This window comes from Phacochoerus africanus, chromosome 2 (assembly GCF_016906955.1).
Source record: "Phacochoerus africanus isolate WHEZ1 chromosome 2, ROS_Pafr_v1, whole genome shotgun sequence".
NCBI classification, from domain to species: Eukaryota; Metazoa; Chordata; class Mammalia; order Artiodactyla; family Suidae; genus Phacochoerus; species Phacochoerus africanus.
This window is the reverse complement of record NC_062545.1, coordinates 278,190,253-278,203,976: the sequence shown is the minus strand read 5'-3', so window position 1 is coordinate 278,203,976 and position 13,724 is coordinate 278,190,253. Positions and strand designations below refer to the sequence as shown.

General features: G+C 66.8%; 1 protein-coding gene across 1 annotated transcript; it reads left to right on the top strand.

The window, feature by feature from the left end:
- The first annotated feature begins 6,518 nt into the window (after nt 1-6,518).
- SOHLH1 (spermatogenesis and oogenesis specific basic helix-loop-helix 1) lies at nt 6,519-10,576 on the top strand. Its single transcript, XM_047769650.1, has 8 exons — nt 6,519-6,578; nt 6,921-7,055; nt 7,554-7,701; nt 8,164-8,285; nt 8,366-8,442; nt 8,983-9,169; nt 9,596-9,666; nt 10,203-10,576. Exons 1-8 carry the CDS (start codon nt 6,538-6,540, stop codon nt 10,418-10,420), a joined length of 999 nt encoding a protein of 332 aa, XP_047625606.1. The 5' UTR covers nt 6,519-6,537; the 3' UTR covers nt 10,421-10,576.
- Nucleotides 10,577-13,724: the final 3,148 nt, after the last annotated feature.

Here is a 13,724-nt window from a genome sequence, read left to right as displayed (position 1 = left end):
GGCTCCCACCCTGTCGGGCCGCCCGCCTGGCTCTGGCCTGCCTCTGGGGGGCGCGCCCCTGTGCCACACGCCTCCTTCCCCTGAGGGGGATGCAGGGCTCCTGGGGCGCTCTGTGCCAGGCCGCGAGTCCATGCCAGACCACAGGCCCAGCACTTGCTCCCTGGGTGCCCGCCCCATGGCTGGATGCCCCGTGGTTGGGAGGGGCCGGGGGACTGTGCTCAGGCCTGGGCCGAGCTAAGGTGGGGCTGGGGGGGCTCACCTGGAGGCAGAAAGCTGCCCTGCCTGTCCCTTCCCACGGCTGCAGGAGCACTGCCATGTCCCTGCTCAGCCCCAGGCCCCAAGGGCAGGCATGGCCTGCAGAGGCGCTCTGGGCCTTACCTGGCAGCTGAGGCCCAAGCCCGTCCACGCGAGACTTCTTACCCCCCAGCTCCCTCAACGAAGAACCCCTCACACCCCTGAAAATCCGGTGGCCCTGGCCGGCTCCCCTGCCCTTCGTCCCCTGACATCTGCCAATGCCTCCAGGCTCACCTCTGCCCCCAACACCGCCGGCCATGCGGGGTGAAATTCTGCATTCACCTGGCACCTGGGGCCTCTGCCCCTGGCTTGAGACCTTGAGCTCTTCCTAAGAGCACACAGCTGCCGAGACGCATCCAGCATGGCCTCGGGCCCTGCTGCAGGGTCTCTGAAAAAATCCCCGAGGGCTCAGGGGGGGGTCTACCCGATGGCGGGGGGGCTGTCCTCCGGGCAGAAGGAAGCCTTCTGGTCACGCCACTGTCAATGCCTGGGGCAGCATCCCAGGCCTGAAAGGCTGGCACCGCAGGGGGGGCCTCCCTGTCCACGCAGGACAAGCTGGCCACAGCCAGAGCGACTGCACAGGGCCCCTGGACACGCCCGATGAGAAGTCCAAACCGCAGAGCAGACCTCGTGGGAAAGGCCTTTCCAGAACTCCAGCCCGGAACTGGCCGACAGGCCGTGCCTCGTCCTCCGAAAACATTTCAAACTCGCCACCACCTAGTCTGGGCCTCGCTTCTGGCCCAGGGCCCCCCCGAGTTCCGTAGAAGGAGAAGGTTCTGGTGAACACAGGTGGCCTGGCCACATGCGAGCCGGGAGAGTTCCCGCGACTCCTTTAAAACTGCCGCGTGACCAGGTGCTGCTCCCGGGCCTGCGCGCAGCCGCGGCTCTGCCCAGAGGCTCCACCGGCTCCAAACCCAGCCGCAGACACGGCGGGGGCCCCTGAGAAGCCTGAGTGCGCGCGTGCGGCTGCGCTTTGCAGTTCAGATGAACCCTGGCTTGTTTGCAGAAGGGGCGTGGAACACTGTCTTCTGGGGGCAGCATTGGGGCGCAGCTGCAAACCCCCACAGCCTGGGGGACCCAAGGAGAGGCCTCAGGGGAGAGAGAGTCCACGATTCAGCCATGGAGCCGAGAAGAACAGAAGCTGTGCCAGGAAAGCAGGACCCCTGCCTGCCACACCAGGGTCCTCCCAGGAGCTAATCAAGACGCCGACACATGAGCAGGCTGGGACACCCACGCTGATGGCGCACAGACGGGCACACTCAGAGGCCGTGGCAGGGGAGGATGCAGTGACACCCAGGGACCCTCGTGCAGACACAAGCAGAGAGCGCGGGCACCGCTACCCAGTCCGCTTCTCACTCACCTCTGTCCCCGTGAGCTGCTGCGGTGGCCACGCCGCCAAGGGCAGACCCTCCAGCCCCAGACCAGGAAGCCGGCCCTCTTGCCGGCTAGGGCTGAGCTGCACCTCGGGCCCTCTGAACCTTTTCCCACGGCCTGGGCCACTTCCTGCTGCCCTGCAGGCATCACTCCCTAATATGGGCCTGAAGGGCTGACCGGGACCTCCGGCCAGGCACTGACCTTGTCAGGATGCCAGCCCTGGAACAGTGCCCTCTGCCGTCAGGGCCCAGAGGGTCCCATGCTGGCCCTGGAGGGGCAGGGCTCTGGGGGGCCCAGTTCTGATGGGAAGGCCGCAGGAACCTGGCCTGCAGAGCTCCCCCCACCTGGACCCTCATTCGCCTACCAGGGGTCTTCCTTCCTGGCGCTGAAGCCCACCTCCCTGAGCCTCCAGCCATGGCCTTGGCCGTCCCCACCCCCCTGCCCAGCCAAGCTTCTCCCTCACTCAGTCTCCCCTGCCCTGGAGGTGGGGGGTCCACCCAGCCTGCCGTTCCTGGGGGCCCCACCCAGCCTGCCCAGCCTTGGCAGCCCCTCCGGATGTGCCTGTGGCCTGACAGCAAATCCTGCAGGCACAGAGCCAGCACTGGCCAGGGGGAGAAGCACTGTCCCGGGGAGATGGTGGCGCCTGGGGGGACTGGGCCCATCAGGCTCCGACCTGAGGACACGGGCCCCACCTCGCCCAGAGCAGGCGGCCACATGGGGCAGGAGCGCTTGGAGATGGGTCAGCAGAAAGATGTCCGGCACCCCTCCGAACAGGGAGCGGGCAGAGAGACCGCAGTGTCACAAGACCCCTCTCGGGGTCACTTTGTGCTTGATGGACGTCAGGTGGTCGACCTCTCAGAGTGGCCCTGGAGGTCCAGGCTGTGCCCACTTCACCGGGTTAAACCTGCTCCCCAAGGACACCACCCTGGGGAGCCTCTCAGAGCACCTGCTTCTCACCTCAAGCTGGGGGCCCAGGACTCCATGGGTGCCAGGCTGGGGCTGTCCCTGCAAAGGGATCACGCTGACCCTTGATGTGTGGCTGGAAGTGCCCCCTCCTGATCTTGGTCCTCCACCAGAAACAGCCCTTAAAGATCGTTTGTCCACTCCTCATTTGAGAAGCGGGCCGCCGAGTCCCACAAGGAAAGAGCTGCAGGGCCCGGCCTCGAACCCAGGCATCCATCCCCCCTCTGGCCTTGGGCAGCCGACCGAGTGGGACCCAGAGGCCAGGTTCCACCAGGTGGGGAGGGTTGCACAGGGCAGTGGCTGTGGGTGTCCTTGCACCTGGCTCCTGGCACAGGGTAAGGGGCAGCCGCTGCCCTGTGCCACCTGTGTGTGCCCGTCCCCTGGGGCTGGTGGCAGGGGGAGGACCCTGAGGACAGGCCCTGGGGCAAATCCCCATTGGAACTGTCACCCCTCTGCCTTTTCTGAGATCCCTCCCAGTGGTAGGCCTTCTGTGCCAGGCACCTGGATAGGCAGGAGCTGCCTGGCACATGGGACACTGCGCCAGGCCACCTGGAAGCCCCTATCAGTTGTCTCTCTCCTCACACACATAGACCAAGACTGACCCTGAGAGAGAAGTGACCAGCTGAGACTGACCAAGCCACTGGACTGCAAGACTCCCAGCCTCCACCTGACAGCTCCACTGCTGCCCACACCCGAACCAGGACTCTTCCTAGGGGCTGCCCTTGAAAACCTTCTGCCAGGGGTACCCTTGCCCCGTGCTGCCACCCCACGGGCCCTCCCCCGCGCCTGGCGGGGGGCGGGGGGGAGGCCTGTTCTGCACCGGGTCCCTCTGAGACTCGAGGGCACCCCAGCGTCCTACCCCAGGGTTTGCGCCTGGGAGGGGTGCTTGGAGCCCCGAGTCTAAAAATGGCTGTGCTCTGGCCACCTCTCACTAAGGCTGCAGACAGATGGGCACCAGCCCGGCACCTGCTGGTCATCTGAGCAAGTGCCCCCTTGCTGCGACAGGGTCCTGAGGGGCACCCCTGTTCCCCAAGCTCCCTAGCCGTTCAGGGTTCTGGGGAGGGGGTAAGCCTAGGACATGGGGGATTCGAGGATGAGAGGCTCTGGGGGCTGGGGGTCCTGGGGGTGGCACCAGCGGGGTCCCCCCACCCGGGGGAGGGCGCGGCAGACCGTACCTGGGGGAGCATCGGCCGTCGTCAAACACGAAGGTCCGGTTGGCGTGGCCCCCGCCACGCGCCCCCCTGTAAACGCCCGTCAGGCTGCGCGCCCCATCCGGGAGCGGCATTGGGCTGGCGGCGGCGGCGGCTCCAACTCGGAGCCGAAGGACAAAGGACTCCGGAGCGACAGGCGGCCTCTCCCCGTCGCCGGGCTCTGAGGCACTTTTCTCGGATTAAGGCGCAAGTGAAGAAGCGCCTGTGCCCGGGTCGGTTCCGGCGCCTGCGCGCGCGCGCCCCCTGCCGGCCGATCCGGGAATCGGGCTGGGGACGGGGCGGGGGTCCTCCCGCTTGGCGCCTGGAACCCGCTCCCCCACGACGCTCGCTCGGAGCCCCTGCAATCTGAGAAAAAGCACGGGAGGCTCTTTAAAGGCTAGAAAACCCAAATAGCGCCGCCGGAGGAAGAGCTCCATAGCGGGAAGGGCTCCGTCCCACCTCCCACCGATGCCTCTGAGGTGGGGGGTGGGCAGAAGCTCCTGACTTTTCCTATTTAAGGAGCGCAAGCACTGGGCAGGGCCCCCGCACCCTCGCTGTGGCCCGGTTCTGAGCTGCAGATCAATACCTGACCCGCCCCTATCTCTTGGCGACACACTCCTGCAGAGACCTGTTGTCACACCTGGGAGGCCTGCTGGGCCTGGAGCGGGAAGGGTGGTACCTGACCCCTGGTAGCTGCCACCTGCTGCCCGCCCTGCGCCCCCCATGGGAGCACCCTGCAAACTGGCAGTGAGGAGGGCCTGCACCCTGCTGCAGCTCAGCGACCCAAAGGAGGGCGCCCTGGAAGCAGAGGGATCTGCTGGAGAATCCAGTGCTTGGCTACACCAGGGCAGGTGCTCACACGAGCACCCTGGCTCAGGTGCCCTCATGCGGGTAGAGCCTCTGTTCTGTCTGTTCTGCGCCCAGGAGCACCTGCCGGTCTGCGGTGCTGCCCCGAGACAGAGACAGAGAGGCTGACCAGAGAAGCGCTGGGGGTCAGACAGAGGAGGGAGGCCGGAGCAGAGCCCGCATCACCCACACAGCTTCTCCCAGGGTGCGGGGGTCAGGGCAGGGGCTGCCAGGGCAGAGTGGGCCCAGCTGATCTGAGGGTGGGTGGAGGGGACTCTGGTCCCAACAACTGCCGCCACTCTCCTGAGGGCCTGTCCCTGCTCACGTCCAGAAGACAGCAAGCTGAGCACGGATGCCTTTCTAGTGGGGGAGCCACTTGGCAGACGCATGACACACCCCAAATCCCCAAAAGGTGGGCAACTGGCACCCCCCCCCCCGCCCGCGCCCGGCTCACTGGGGCCTCACATGGGGCTTTCCCGCCTCCTCCTGAGGGCACACTCTGCTGCGGGGTCCCCAGCCGCTCCCCCAGGACTCTGCGGGTGCGTGTCCGCCTTGCAGGCCCTTCGCAGTCCTCCCAACTGAAATCAAGTCTTCGCACCCTCTCCTGCCCGCGGGGGCCCAACTCCTTGAAAGAGGGGGGTCTCCCCCTTCCTCTTCCTCCCTCCCGTCCTTCACTGCCCCACAAAGACGGGTCGGCAGCATCTTCCTCCTGGACATCCGGGGACATGAGCACTAGTCTGGAGCCACTCACGCTGTGCACGGAGAGGAGGCAGGATGACATTCTTGGGGAGCCCCCCCTCGAAACTGCTGGAGATGGGGGCTCTGTGGAGTGAGGCTGGGGGGTGGGGGAAGGAAGAGCAGGAAGTGGAGACCTGGGTGAGAGCAGAGCCGGGCCGAGCCAAGCGCCAAGGGCTGCACCCAGGGCGGGTGCGGGCAGCCAGGGAGCCGCCGCTGCCGCCCCCCGGGGGCAGGAAGGTCCCCCCCACCCCCAGCCTTCGGGCAAGCCAGGGCGTTGGGGAAGGGACAGAGAGGGTGGGTGGGACCAGGAGGCAGGGCCGGGAGGTGTCCGGACGCCTCCTGGCTCCGGGGTGGGTGGTGGCTCTCGTCTTAAGCTTAGGCAGAGCACCTGCCCCTCCCCCACCAGGAGCCCCCAATTCGGGGGAGAACAGGCCACGGGAACTTTGGACCCTCAGAGGCAGGTGGGAGCCCTCTGCTCATCCTTCACCTACCCGAGTCCCATGGATCTGGCTGACCGGCCTCCCCGGTCCCATCTGCCTCCCCCTACCTGAGACTCATCACCTCTGGGAGGGCCCCATGTTCTTCCTGAACCTTCCTCTCCTCCTGCCACACCTGTAGAGCTCCCCCGCTCCTCTGCCCTCAGGTAAGACGGACTCCTGCCACAGCGCGGGTCCTCCTTGTCCACCAGGCCCCCGTGCCAGCCCAGAGAACCGCCCGTACTGGTGCTGTTTTCTGCCTGAGATGCTGCCCAGCTTGGTTCCGAAAACCCCTTCACCCCAAGGACCCCTTCTGGCCCCTCTCTGCACAGACCCGTCAGGTACTCACCCTCCCCCCCTTACATCCTTAGATCTTGCGACAGCGCCCGGCTCGGGGCTGACACCTGGGGACGCCCGCAGCCGTGAGGGGGGACGGGACGCCTCGGGCCCCTACCCTGGCGGAACTTTCTGGCAACGTCTTAGCACTAGGGCACACGGGCATGGGCCGGGGCAGAGCGCATGCGTGGGGGCGGGGCGCGCGTGGGGGGCGGGCCCGGGAAGCACGTGGGCGGGGGCGGGGCGCGCGTGAGGGGGCGGGGCGCGCGTGGGGGGCCCGGGGCCTCGTGGTCGTCGCCGCCTCGCCGAGCTGCGTGCCCATGGCGTCCGGGGCTCCCGAGCCTGGCGCTGGGGTGTGCAGGTGAGACGCGGCGGCTGGCAGGGGGCCACCAGAGGAAGTCGGCGGGGAGACCCCCGCCTGGGGGGTGCTCAGGGTGTCCAGGCCTGACGCTGGCGCTTCTGTCCAGTTCTCATGGGCCGAGTTGCCGCCCCACTCCGCGTGGCCCCCCTGGGGCGGACCCGACCCCCCAGCTTTTGCGGGGAGGGGGGGAGGGATGAGGTAGGGCGCCGTGCCGTGTTCCCGGGCGACCCTGGCCCAGCCCTGTCCTGCGTCCGCCCGCCAAGGTGTGCATCGCGGCCGCTGGGCTCCGGGGGCGTTTTTGGGGGGGTCACGGAGCTTGGCGCTCGTGTTTCTTCTCGGCAGCCACTCTTCCTTATCTGGCGCCCAGTTCTGCTGCGAGGACCCCGGCCGGGGCTCGGCCTGGGCCAAGGCCGCTGCGGTGGCCCAGGGCCCGGGCCCCTTCCTCCCGCGGAACGTGCTCAGCGAGAGGGAGCGCAGGTGGGGGCCTCGCGCGGTGGGGGGTGGGGGATGGGGGTGGAGGGAGTCCCGTTTGTGCCGGCGACCTGGTCTCAGGCTGCTGGCACAGGCTGTGGTGTCTGTCGGGCAAGGTAAACATAGCCCCCAGGCAGGCGGAGGGGGGCGGGGGTCCCAGCGGCCACCGCTCCTGCCTGTTCTTTGATCGGAAGTTCTGAGCAGCTCACGGTTGTACGTGGGGAGCTCTAGACGCCAGAACCTGCCTGGGACCAGTGTCCACAGGCACTGACGGTCCAGGACACCTGGATGGCCCACAGCTGGGGCCCAGGAGCCCGGGCCAGTCGGGGCTCCATCCCTGAAGGGCTCAGCCCGGTGGAAGGACTAACCAGGGGCCTTGGCCTTGTGGTCCTTCCACCTGAGAAGCCCCTGCGGTAGCTCTGGGTGGGGGTTGTGGTGGCTGCGGTCTTTTTCCCTGGCCAAGACCGACTGCTCCCTGGACGGCGGTCACTTCTCTGAAAGCAGGAAGCGGATCTCCTTGAGCTGTGAACGCCTGCGGGCCCTGCTCCCCCAGTTCGACGGCCGGCGGGAGGACATGGCGTCCATCCTGGAGATGTCTGTGCAGTTCCTCCGGCTCGCTGGCAGCCCGGTGCCCGGCTGGGAGCAGCACGCTGTGAGTCCTGTGGCCACCCGGCCAGCCCTCCGCAGGGGAGCCGCATCTGCCCCCCAGGCAGCTTTGACCGCCCAGCTGCCTGGCTTCGCTCTGCCCCGGCCCCTGCCCCACGGCCAGGGCCTGCAGTGCTCTCAGCAGCTGCTCCTCCGCTTGTGCACCACGTCTCCGGGAGCCCTGGAGACGCACTGTCACCTTTGCTCCTGTCCCTGGTACCCTGCCCGTGGTGACAAGGCTGTATGGGTAAAAGTCCCATCGTCTTGAGGCCACCCCCCAGTGGACTCTGTCTTCAGCCTTCCTCCCGCCAGGCTTGAGGACAGGGTTTGCGCTCAGGGTGGACCTCCCGGACCCTGGCCACTCTGGGACCCCCGGTGGAGGGACCAGCGACGGGCCACCGTCTGCGTTTTTGTGGGTCTTTTGGTTCACAGCCTCTGTCACGTTTTTTGTGTTTAATCTCCCCTTTAGGTTCTTGGTTCCTCCAAGGAGATGTGGCACAAGTGGCCGAAGGATGTTTTGCAGCTGGCCCTGGGGAATCAGGTCCCGGCAGGTGCAGCAGACCTTGACGTGGAAATAGCCAGCGTGACCATGTCAGTGTCCCCTGTGGGGCTGGGGGTCATGGGGGTGGCGGGTGCAGACCGCTCAGCCCTCCTGTCTTCACATCATTCAGGCCACAGACTCCTCTGAGCTGTGCAGCTGCGGCTGTGGACGAGGGCCAGGCGCGGGACGGGCTGCCGGCCGTCTCTGGTGAGCGCGAGAGTCCTTGCTTTCTCTCCTGCTGCCCCCCTCGTGCTGGACGCCTGCCTGGGCTGTCTGTCACTCTTCGGACAGTGGCTGCTGGTCCCCGCATGCCGTGGAGGGGGGACTGTGCCCTCTGTCTCTAGTCCTAGAGCGCCTGCCGAGTCAGAGAAGGGTCTTACTGTTGTCAGGGTTGGTGGCAGAGCGGGGCCCCCAGAGAAGGGTGGGACCCCCCGCTCGGCATGAGGGTGTGGAGTCACACTGCCGGGTGGTCTCAGGGTGGAGCCCGTGGTCAGGATGGTGGCATGAGGGTCCTGGGGTCTGAGCCCCACGCGGTTGACCAGAGGCTGAATGGATGCTTCCTCCAGGAAGCCCCCCTGGCCCCAGGGATTCGGCGCTCACCTGTGGTCTTTGCCTTCTGCTGGTTGCTTGTCGGCTTCTTGCTCGGGCCTCACGTGTCCCCGGGCAGGGCTCGCTGGGCAGGGCCTGGTTTCTCAGGGACCTGCTCTTCAGGTGAGAAAGCTCACCCGTGCCTCGCTGTCCTCGTAGAGCCTGCCAGCCTGCTGCCCCGGTCCCCAGGCCGGCGTCCCTGCAAGGCCCTGAGGCTGTCCCCAGTGTGGCCTCCCTGCTCGCGGCAGCCACCCTCCCCCCTGGTGAGCGAGGAGCCTCAGAGCTGCCTGGGCCAGGCTGGGCCCGCAGCGCAGGAGACTGACGTGGCCGTGACGCCGGGCGCCAGGTGGGTGCCCCGTGGGGTGTGCACGTGGGTGCCTGCGGCTCACGGGCCGCCCGCACCCTGCCTGGGCCGGCTGCCCTTCGCGTCCTCCGTGTCGGCCTGGCTCAGCCTGGCTCTGCTGGCTGGCTTTCTGATGTGTTTCTGGAAGTCTGTTGTCTCCCTAATTGTCTTCTGTTTTGGCTGATGGTGAATGAGTTTGCGTTTTGGGCGCTCACACCAGCTGGGGCGTGGGATGGGCGTGGGGGGGAGGCTGGCGGGGGCCCAGCGCGGGCTGGGCTGGGCTGGACTGGATGGGCCGCGCGGGGGGGCGGGAGCTCCCCCCTGTCTCTGAGCCCAGAGCTGCCTTTCAGGGCCCACACTCCTCTCGAGGGGCCAGGCCAGGGCACCTGGGGCCGCTCAGTCGGGGGGGGTTCTTCTTGCCCCACCCAGGTCCATGTCAGACTGTGACGTAGGAGATGGGGCGTCCTTTCTGCTGACCTCCGGTCCCGACTGGTGGTTGGGTGAGTGGGGGAACGCTGGTCCTGGGCCCCCTGCTTGGATCCTGGGGGATGGGCTTGGGAGCCTGCACGGACCCTGACGTGGGGCTGGGTCGGTGGCTGGGACTGTTGGGGAGACGAGACGGGGTCCAGTTTGCTTTGTGACACGAAGATCCCAGGGTCTGTCTCTGGGCTCCCGTTTCCTTCTCTGCTGGTAGTTTTTGGGACTACCGGTGGGAGCGATGGGTGGCCGGGGGGGGGGGGGGGGCGCACCTGTGAGTGTGGGAACGCACGGTCTGTGCGGTGGTTGTGTGTCAGCTGCAAGTCTGTTTCAGAGCGTTCTCCCGAGAGCGCCTCCCTGTGGAGACAGCTGGACATGTGACATGTCCTGCCTGCAGGATTGGGCGTCCCGGGTCTCCTTTCCCCTGTCCTGGTTGAGCAGAGGGCCTCTGGACCGGGCAGGGCAGATGAGGGGGGCCCTCTTCTACGCACCCGCCTTGCTCTGCACCCCCAGGGCCCTGGACATGCCTGCTCTGCTGACATGTCCCATCTGCTTCCAGGGTCCCTGGAGGGCAGAGGCACCAGTGCCACTTCTCAGATCCCTGCCAGGAGCAGCCTGCTGGACAGGGCAGAACCGGGCTTTCTGGGAGACTCCGAGCCTGGCTCCCAGGAGCCCCCAGGCGGCCCCCTGGAGCCGTGGGGCGCAGACGTGAGCTGCCCCAGCTCGGCCTTGCGGGACGAGGTGGACGGCATCTTTCCTGACTTCTTTGCCTACTGAGGGCCAGGGTCGTGCCGGGCCGCTGTGCCCGGGGGCCATGGAGCAGCTTGCACCCCCCACTTATTTTGGGTCTGGGCTGCAGCTGTGCTCTAATTCTGGCGAGGCTGGGGGGCTGTGGGGAGCGGAGGCTGCATATTAAAGAGGGAAAGTGATTTTCTGGAGGAAGCAAAACTGGGGTGGCTTTTGTGTCATTAACACGACTCGCTGGGCAGATGGCACCGCTTCCGTTCCGAGTGCAAGCGCCTGCCTGCGGTTTTGTTTTTGTGATGCTTCAGGCCCGAGGGCCCCTAAGTACCCTGCCCTCAGGGAGGGGTCCACGGGCTGAGAGGTCTGTGTTCAGGGCCTGCTCCCCAAGGGGTGGGCGTGGGACCCAACTCCTGCCTGTGAGCTTGGTCTGGGGGGTCCGTCGCAGGAGGCCTGTCTCCAGGCCGAGGGGCATCAGGGAAGGGAGCAGCCACTGCCTTGGGTGGGGGCTCTGCTCCAGGCTCAGGGGGGCCTGGGACAGAGACCACCTGGCTTTAGTATCTTAAGTCCATACCGCGGTGGGCGCAGCGCCCCTCCCAGCTGCTCCTGCCCCCCAGGATCAGGGGAGGGCCGGGTTCCTGCGGGGAGCGGCCCAGGCCCCTGCTCTGGCAAGGCTGACCCCGCCTGAGTCCCCGCCTTTCAGCCCCACGAAGGGGGTGCTGGTCCCCGGCCCAGGCTGTTCGGAGGCACACCCTGCCCCCTGCCTGCCCCCCCCCCACCTCCCCCAAGACACTGGGCTCCAGTCCCCCCGTGACTGTCCAGGCTGGTGAGCCGTTGAGGGACAGGGCAGAGCCCTCCCGAGTGGGGGTGCAGAGGCCCCTGTTCAGCCCATTGCACCCCCCGCCCCCGGGCCTGTAGCCAGGAAACCCCTCTAGTCCCTGTGAGTCATCAGAGGGAGGTGGGGGTGCTCCTCGAGCAGTCGTGAGGTGCAGGGGGCGACTGCGGGGGCAGTGGAGGGAGAGCTGACTCCCCTCCGAGGTGGGGGAAGCAGGCGCTGCCGTCTGGGCCTGGTGCGGGTGGGCTGGGGCTGCTGCAGCTGACGGGAGCCGGGGGTCCGGGGAACAGCTTGCTTCCCGCCGCCTCCACCTCTCTGGCCTTTTTTGAACCAAATTGCAGCTCTCGTCAGCTGCCATTGTGTGCGTAGGGCGGGTTTAGAAAGCAGGCACACGGTGATTACCAGCTTATTTTTGGGATGGGGGGGGATTCTGCACAACCCCCAGCTCTCAAGGTGACCTGCTCCGTTCCCCTGTGTCAGGGGGTCGCCTTTGCCTGGAATTAGGACTCAGCGGGCAGTGCCTGCACAGAGGGGGACGCCGGGACCACCCCCTTCCCAGGGCCACACATCCCTCAGTTCTGGACATTTCTGGCTGGACAGTGTCTGTGACTGGGACTTGGTGACAGCTGGCTGCTCTGTCCACCACCCTCCGTCCTGCTCCGGAGCCCTGCCCCTCTCCGGGTTTTGCTGTCCCCTGGCAGCCCTGCTGCCCCGTCTTGCTTCGTGGACTTCATGGCCGCTGTGGGTCCCCGCCTGTTGGTGTCTTGGTCCAGGTGCTCGGTGCTGTCCAAGACCCTCCCACGACGGTGTCACAGGCTCTGCTCCAGAGCCCAGCATGCCCGGGGCCTCCGTGCCCACTGGAAGGGGTCTGGGGCTGCTTGTCCTCTGGGGGCTGGAAGGCTCTGCTGTTGGGGAGGAGGGCGCGGGCCAGGCCTCTCACCTGCCACCAGGCTGTGACCTCTTGGCAGGGACAGGCTCATCCCGGCTCCCACCCAGGTGCCCAGTGAGGGAGAGATGTTCCCTCGTTTCAGGTCTTAGCCCTTCCAAGATTCTCTCCTGACCAGCCTGGCCTAGCTGTGTCCCCACAAGGGCCCCTAGGGACACCCACGGAGGATAGGCTTCCCCTGACCTGGAAGCTGGACTCCAGGCCTGAAAGGGCCAGAAACTGACGCAGTCATGCTTCCAGCCTCGCCAGTGGTTCCTTGACCCCCAGGGCACCCTGTCATTCCCCCAGCAGGTGCCACAGCCTGTCATCTGGGCACAGCAGGGTGCCCAAGGCATAACGTCCCCAGGGCAGCCATGCTCCTGTGGCCGGAGCAGAAGGACTCCCTGGCAGCGTTGTCAGGGCCGTATCTGACAGCAAAGAGGGCGGGGGCCCTGGTCTGCCCCCTATGCAGGGGTTTAGTGCTCCAGGTCACGCCACGGCGGGAGCAGGTGTTACCTGTGGGTGCCGTGCCTGGTCCACCTTCCAAGGTGTGCCGCGGATTCCCCCCTCTCCTCCTCTTCTCTCAAGACCTTCTGGACTCTTGTCAACTCCCTCAGCGCGAAGGACGCCTCTTGTGGCCAAGCGCCGGTGCGCGTGGCGAGGGGGGCTGGGCGATGGGGTGGAGGCGTGGGCTCTAGGGAGGCTCGGGGGCGTGGATCCTGATTCTCCTCTGAGGGTCTTAACAGAAAGGGGCTTCAGGGCTGGCGGTGGGAAGGGGAGCAGGCAGAGGTGGGTCCTCTCCTCTCGCTGGCCGCTGCCTGGCCGTCTCTGTTCCTCTGGTAAGCGCAGGGACGGTGGCCTTGGAGCTGCTGACCCGGTAGAGGCAGGCGTCCAGGGAGCCCCGGGGGCCCAGCATCCACTGGTGGACTGGGCTCAGGGGCCCCCTGCCTCTGACGGTGTGGGAGGGGTGGGGTGTGGAGCCGTGGCGAGGAGGGCCTGGGCTCCCCTGGCCTCAGAAGCGCCTGCTGTTGGACGGGCCTGGGTGCCAGGGAGGGAGCACTCAGGGAAGCCACCGTGGGTTGTCTGGGTGTCCGGCTCAGCCAGCCCTGCACATAGCAGTGCCCTTGGTGCCAGTTCTAAGCAGTGGGGGGTGGGTCCTCCCGGAGCCTCAAGGGAGTGATTCTCACGGATGATGGGAGAGAAGCTTCTGGATAACATGCGTTTCCTGCGCTTTCTAATGGGGTCGAGCCACATTCGGGCGTCTGGCGTCTCCCTCGTGGGAGCTGGAGGGCTAACTGGACGGACGGGTGTCCCACGTTCCCTCTCAGCAGAGAAGAGTCACGGTGACGCGTTTTAAAGATTGGGTTTTATTCTCATGAGCATGAAAGTTGGTGACGGCTCGTGAGAGGTGCCTGGGATTTGAACCTGAGGGGGGAGGAAGTTGGTCGAGGGTGGGGTGGCTGCTCGCTCAGGGGCCGCAGGGCTTGTTCCCAGGCTGGCCTCAGAGGCCGTGAAGCTGCCGGTGCTGGGGTTTCTCAGGTGGGGCCTGCCCCAAGAGTGCCCCCTCTCTGGGTTTGGGA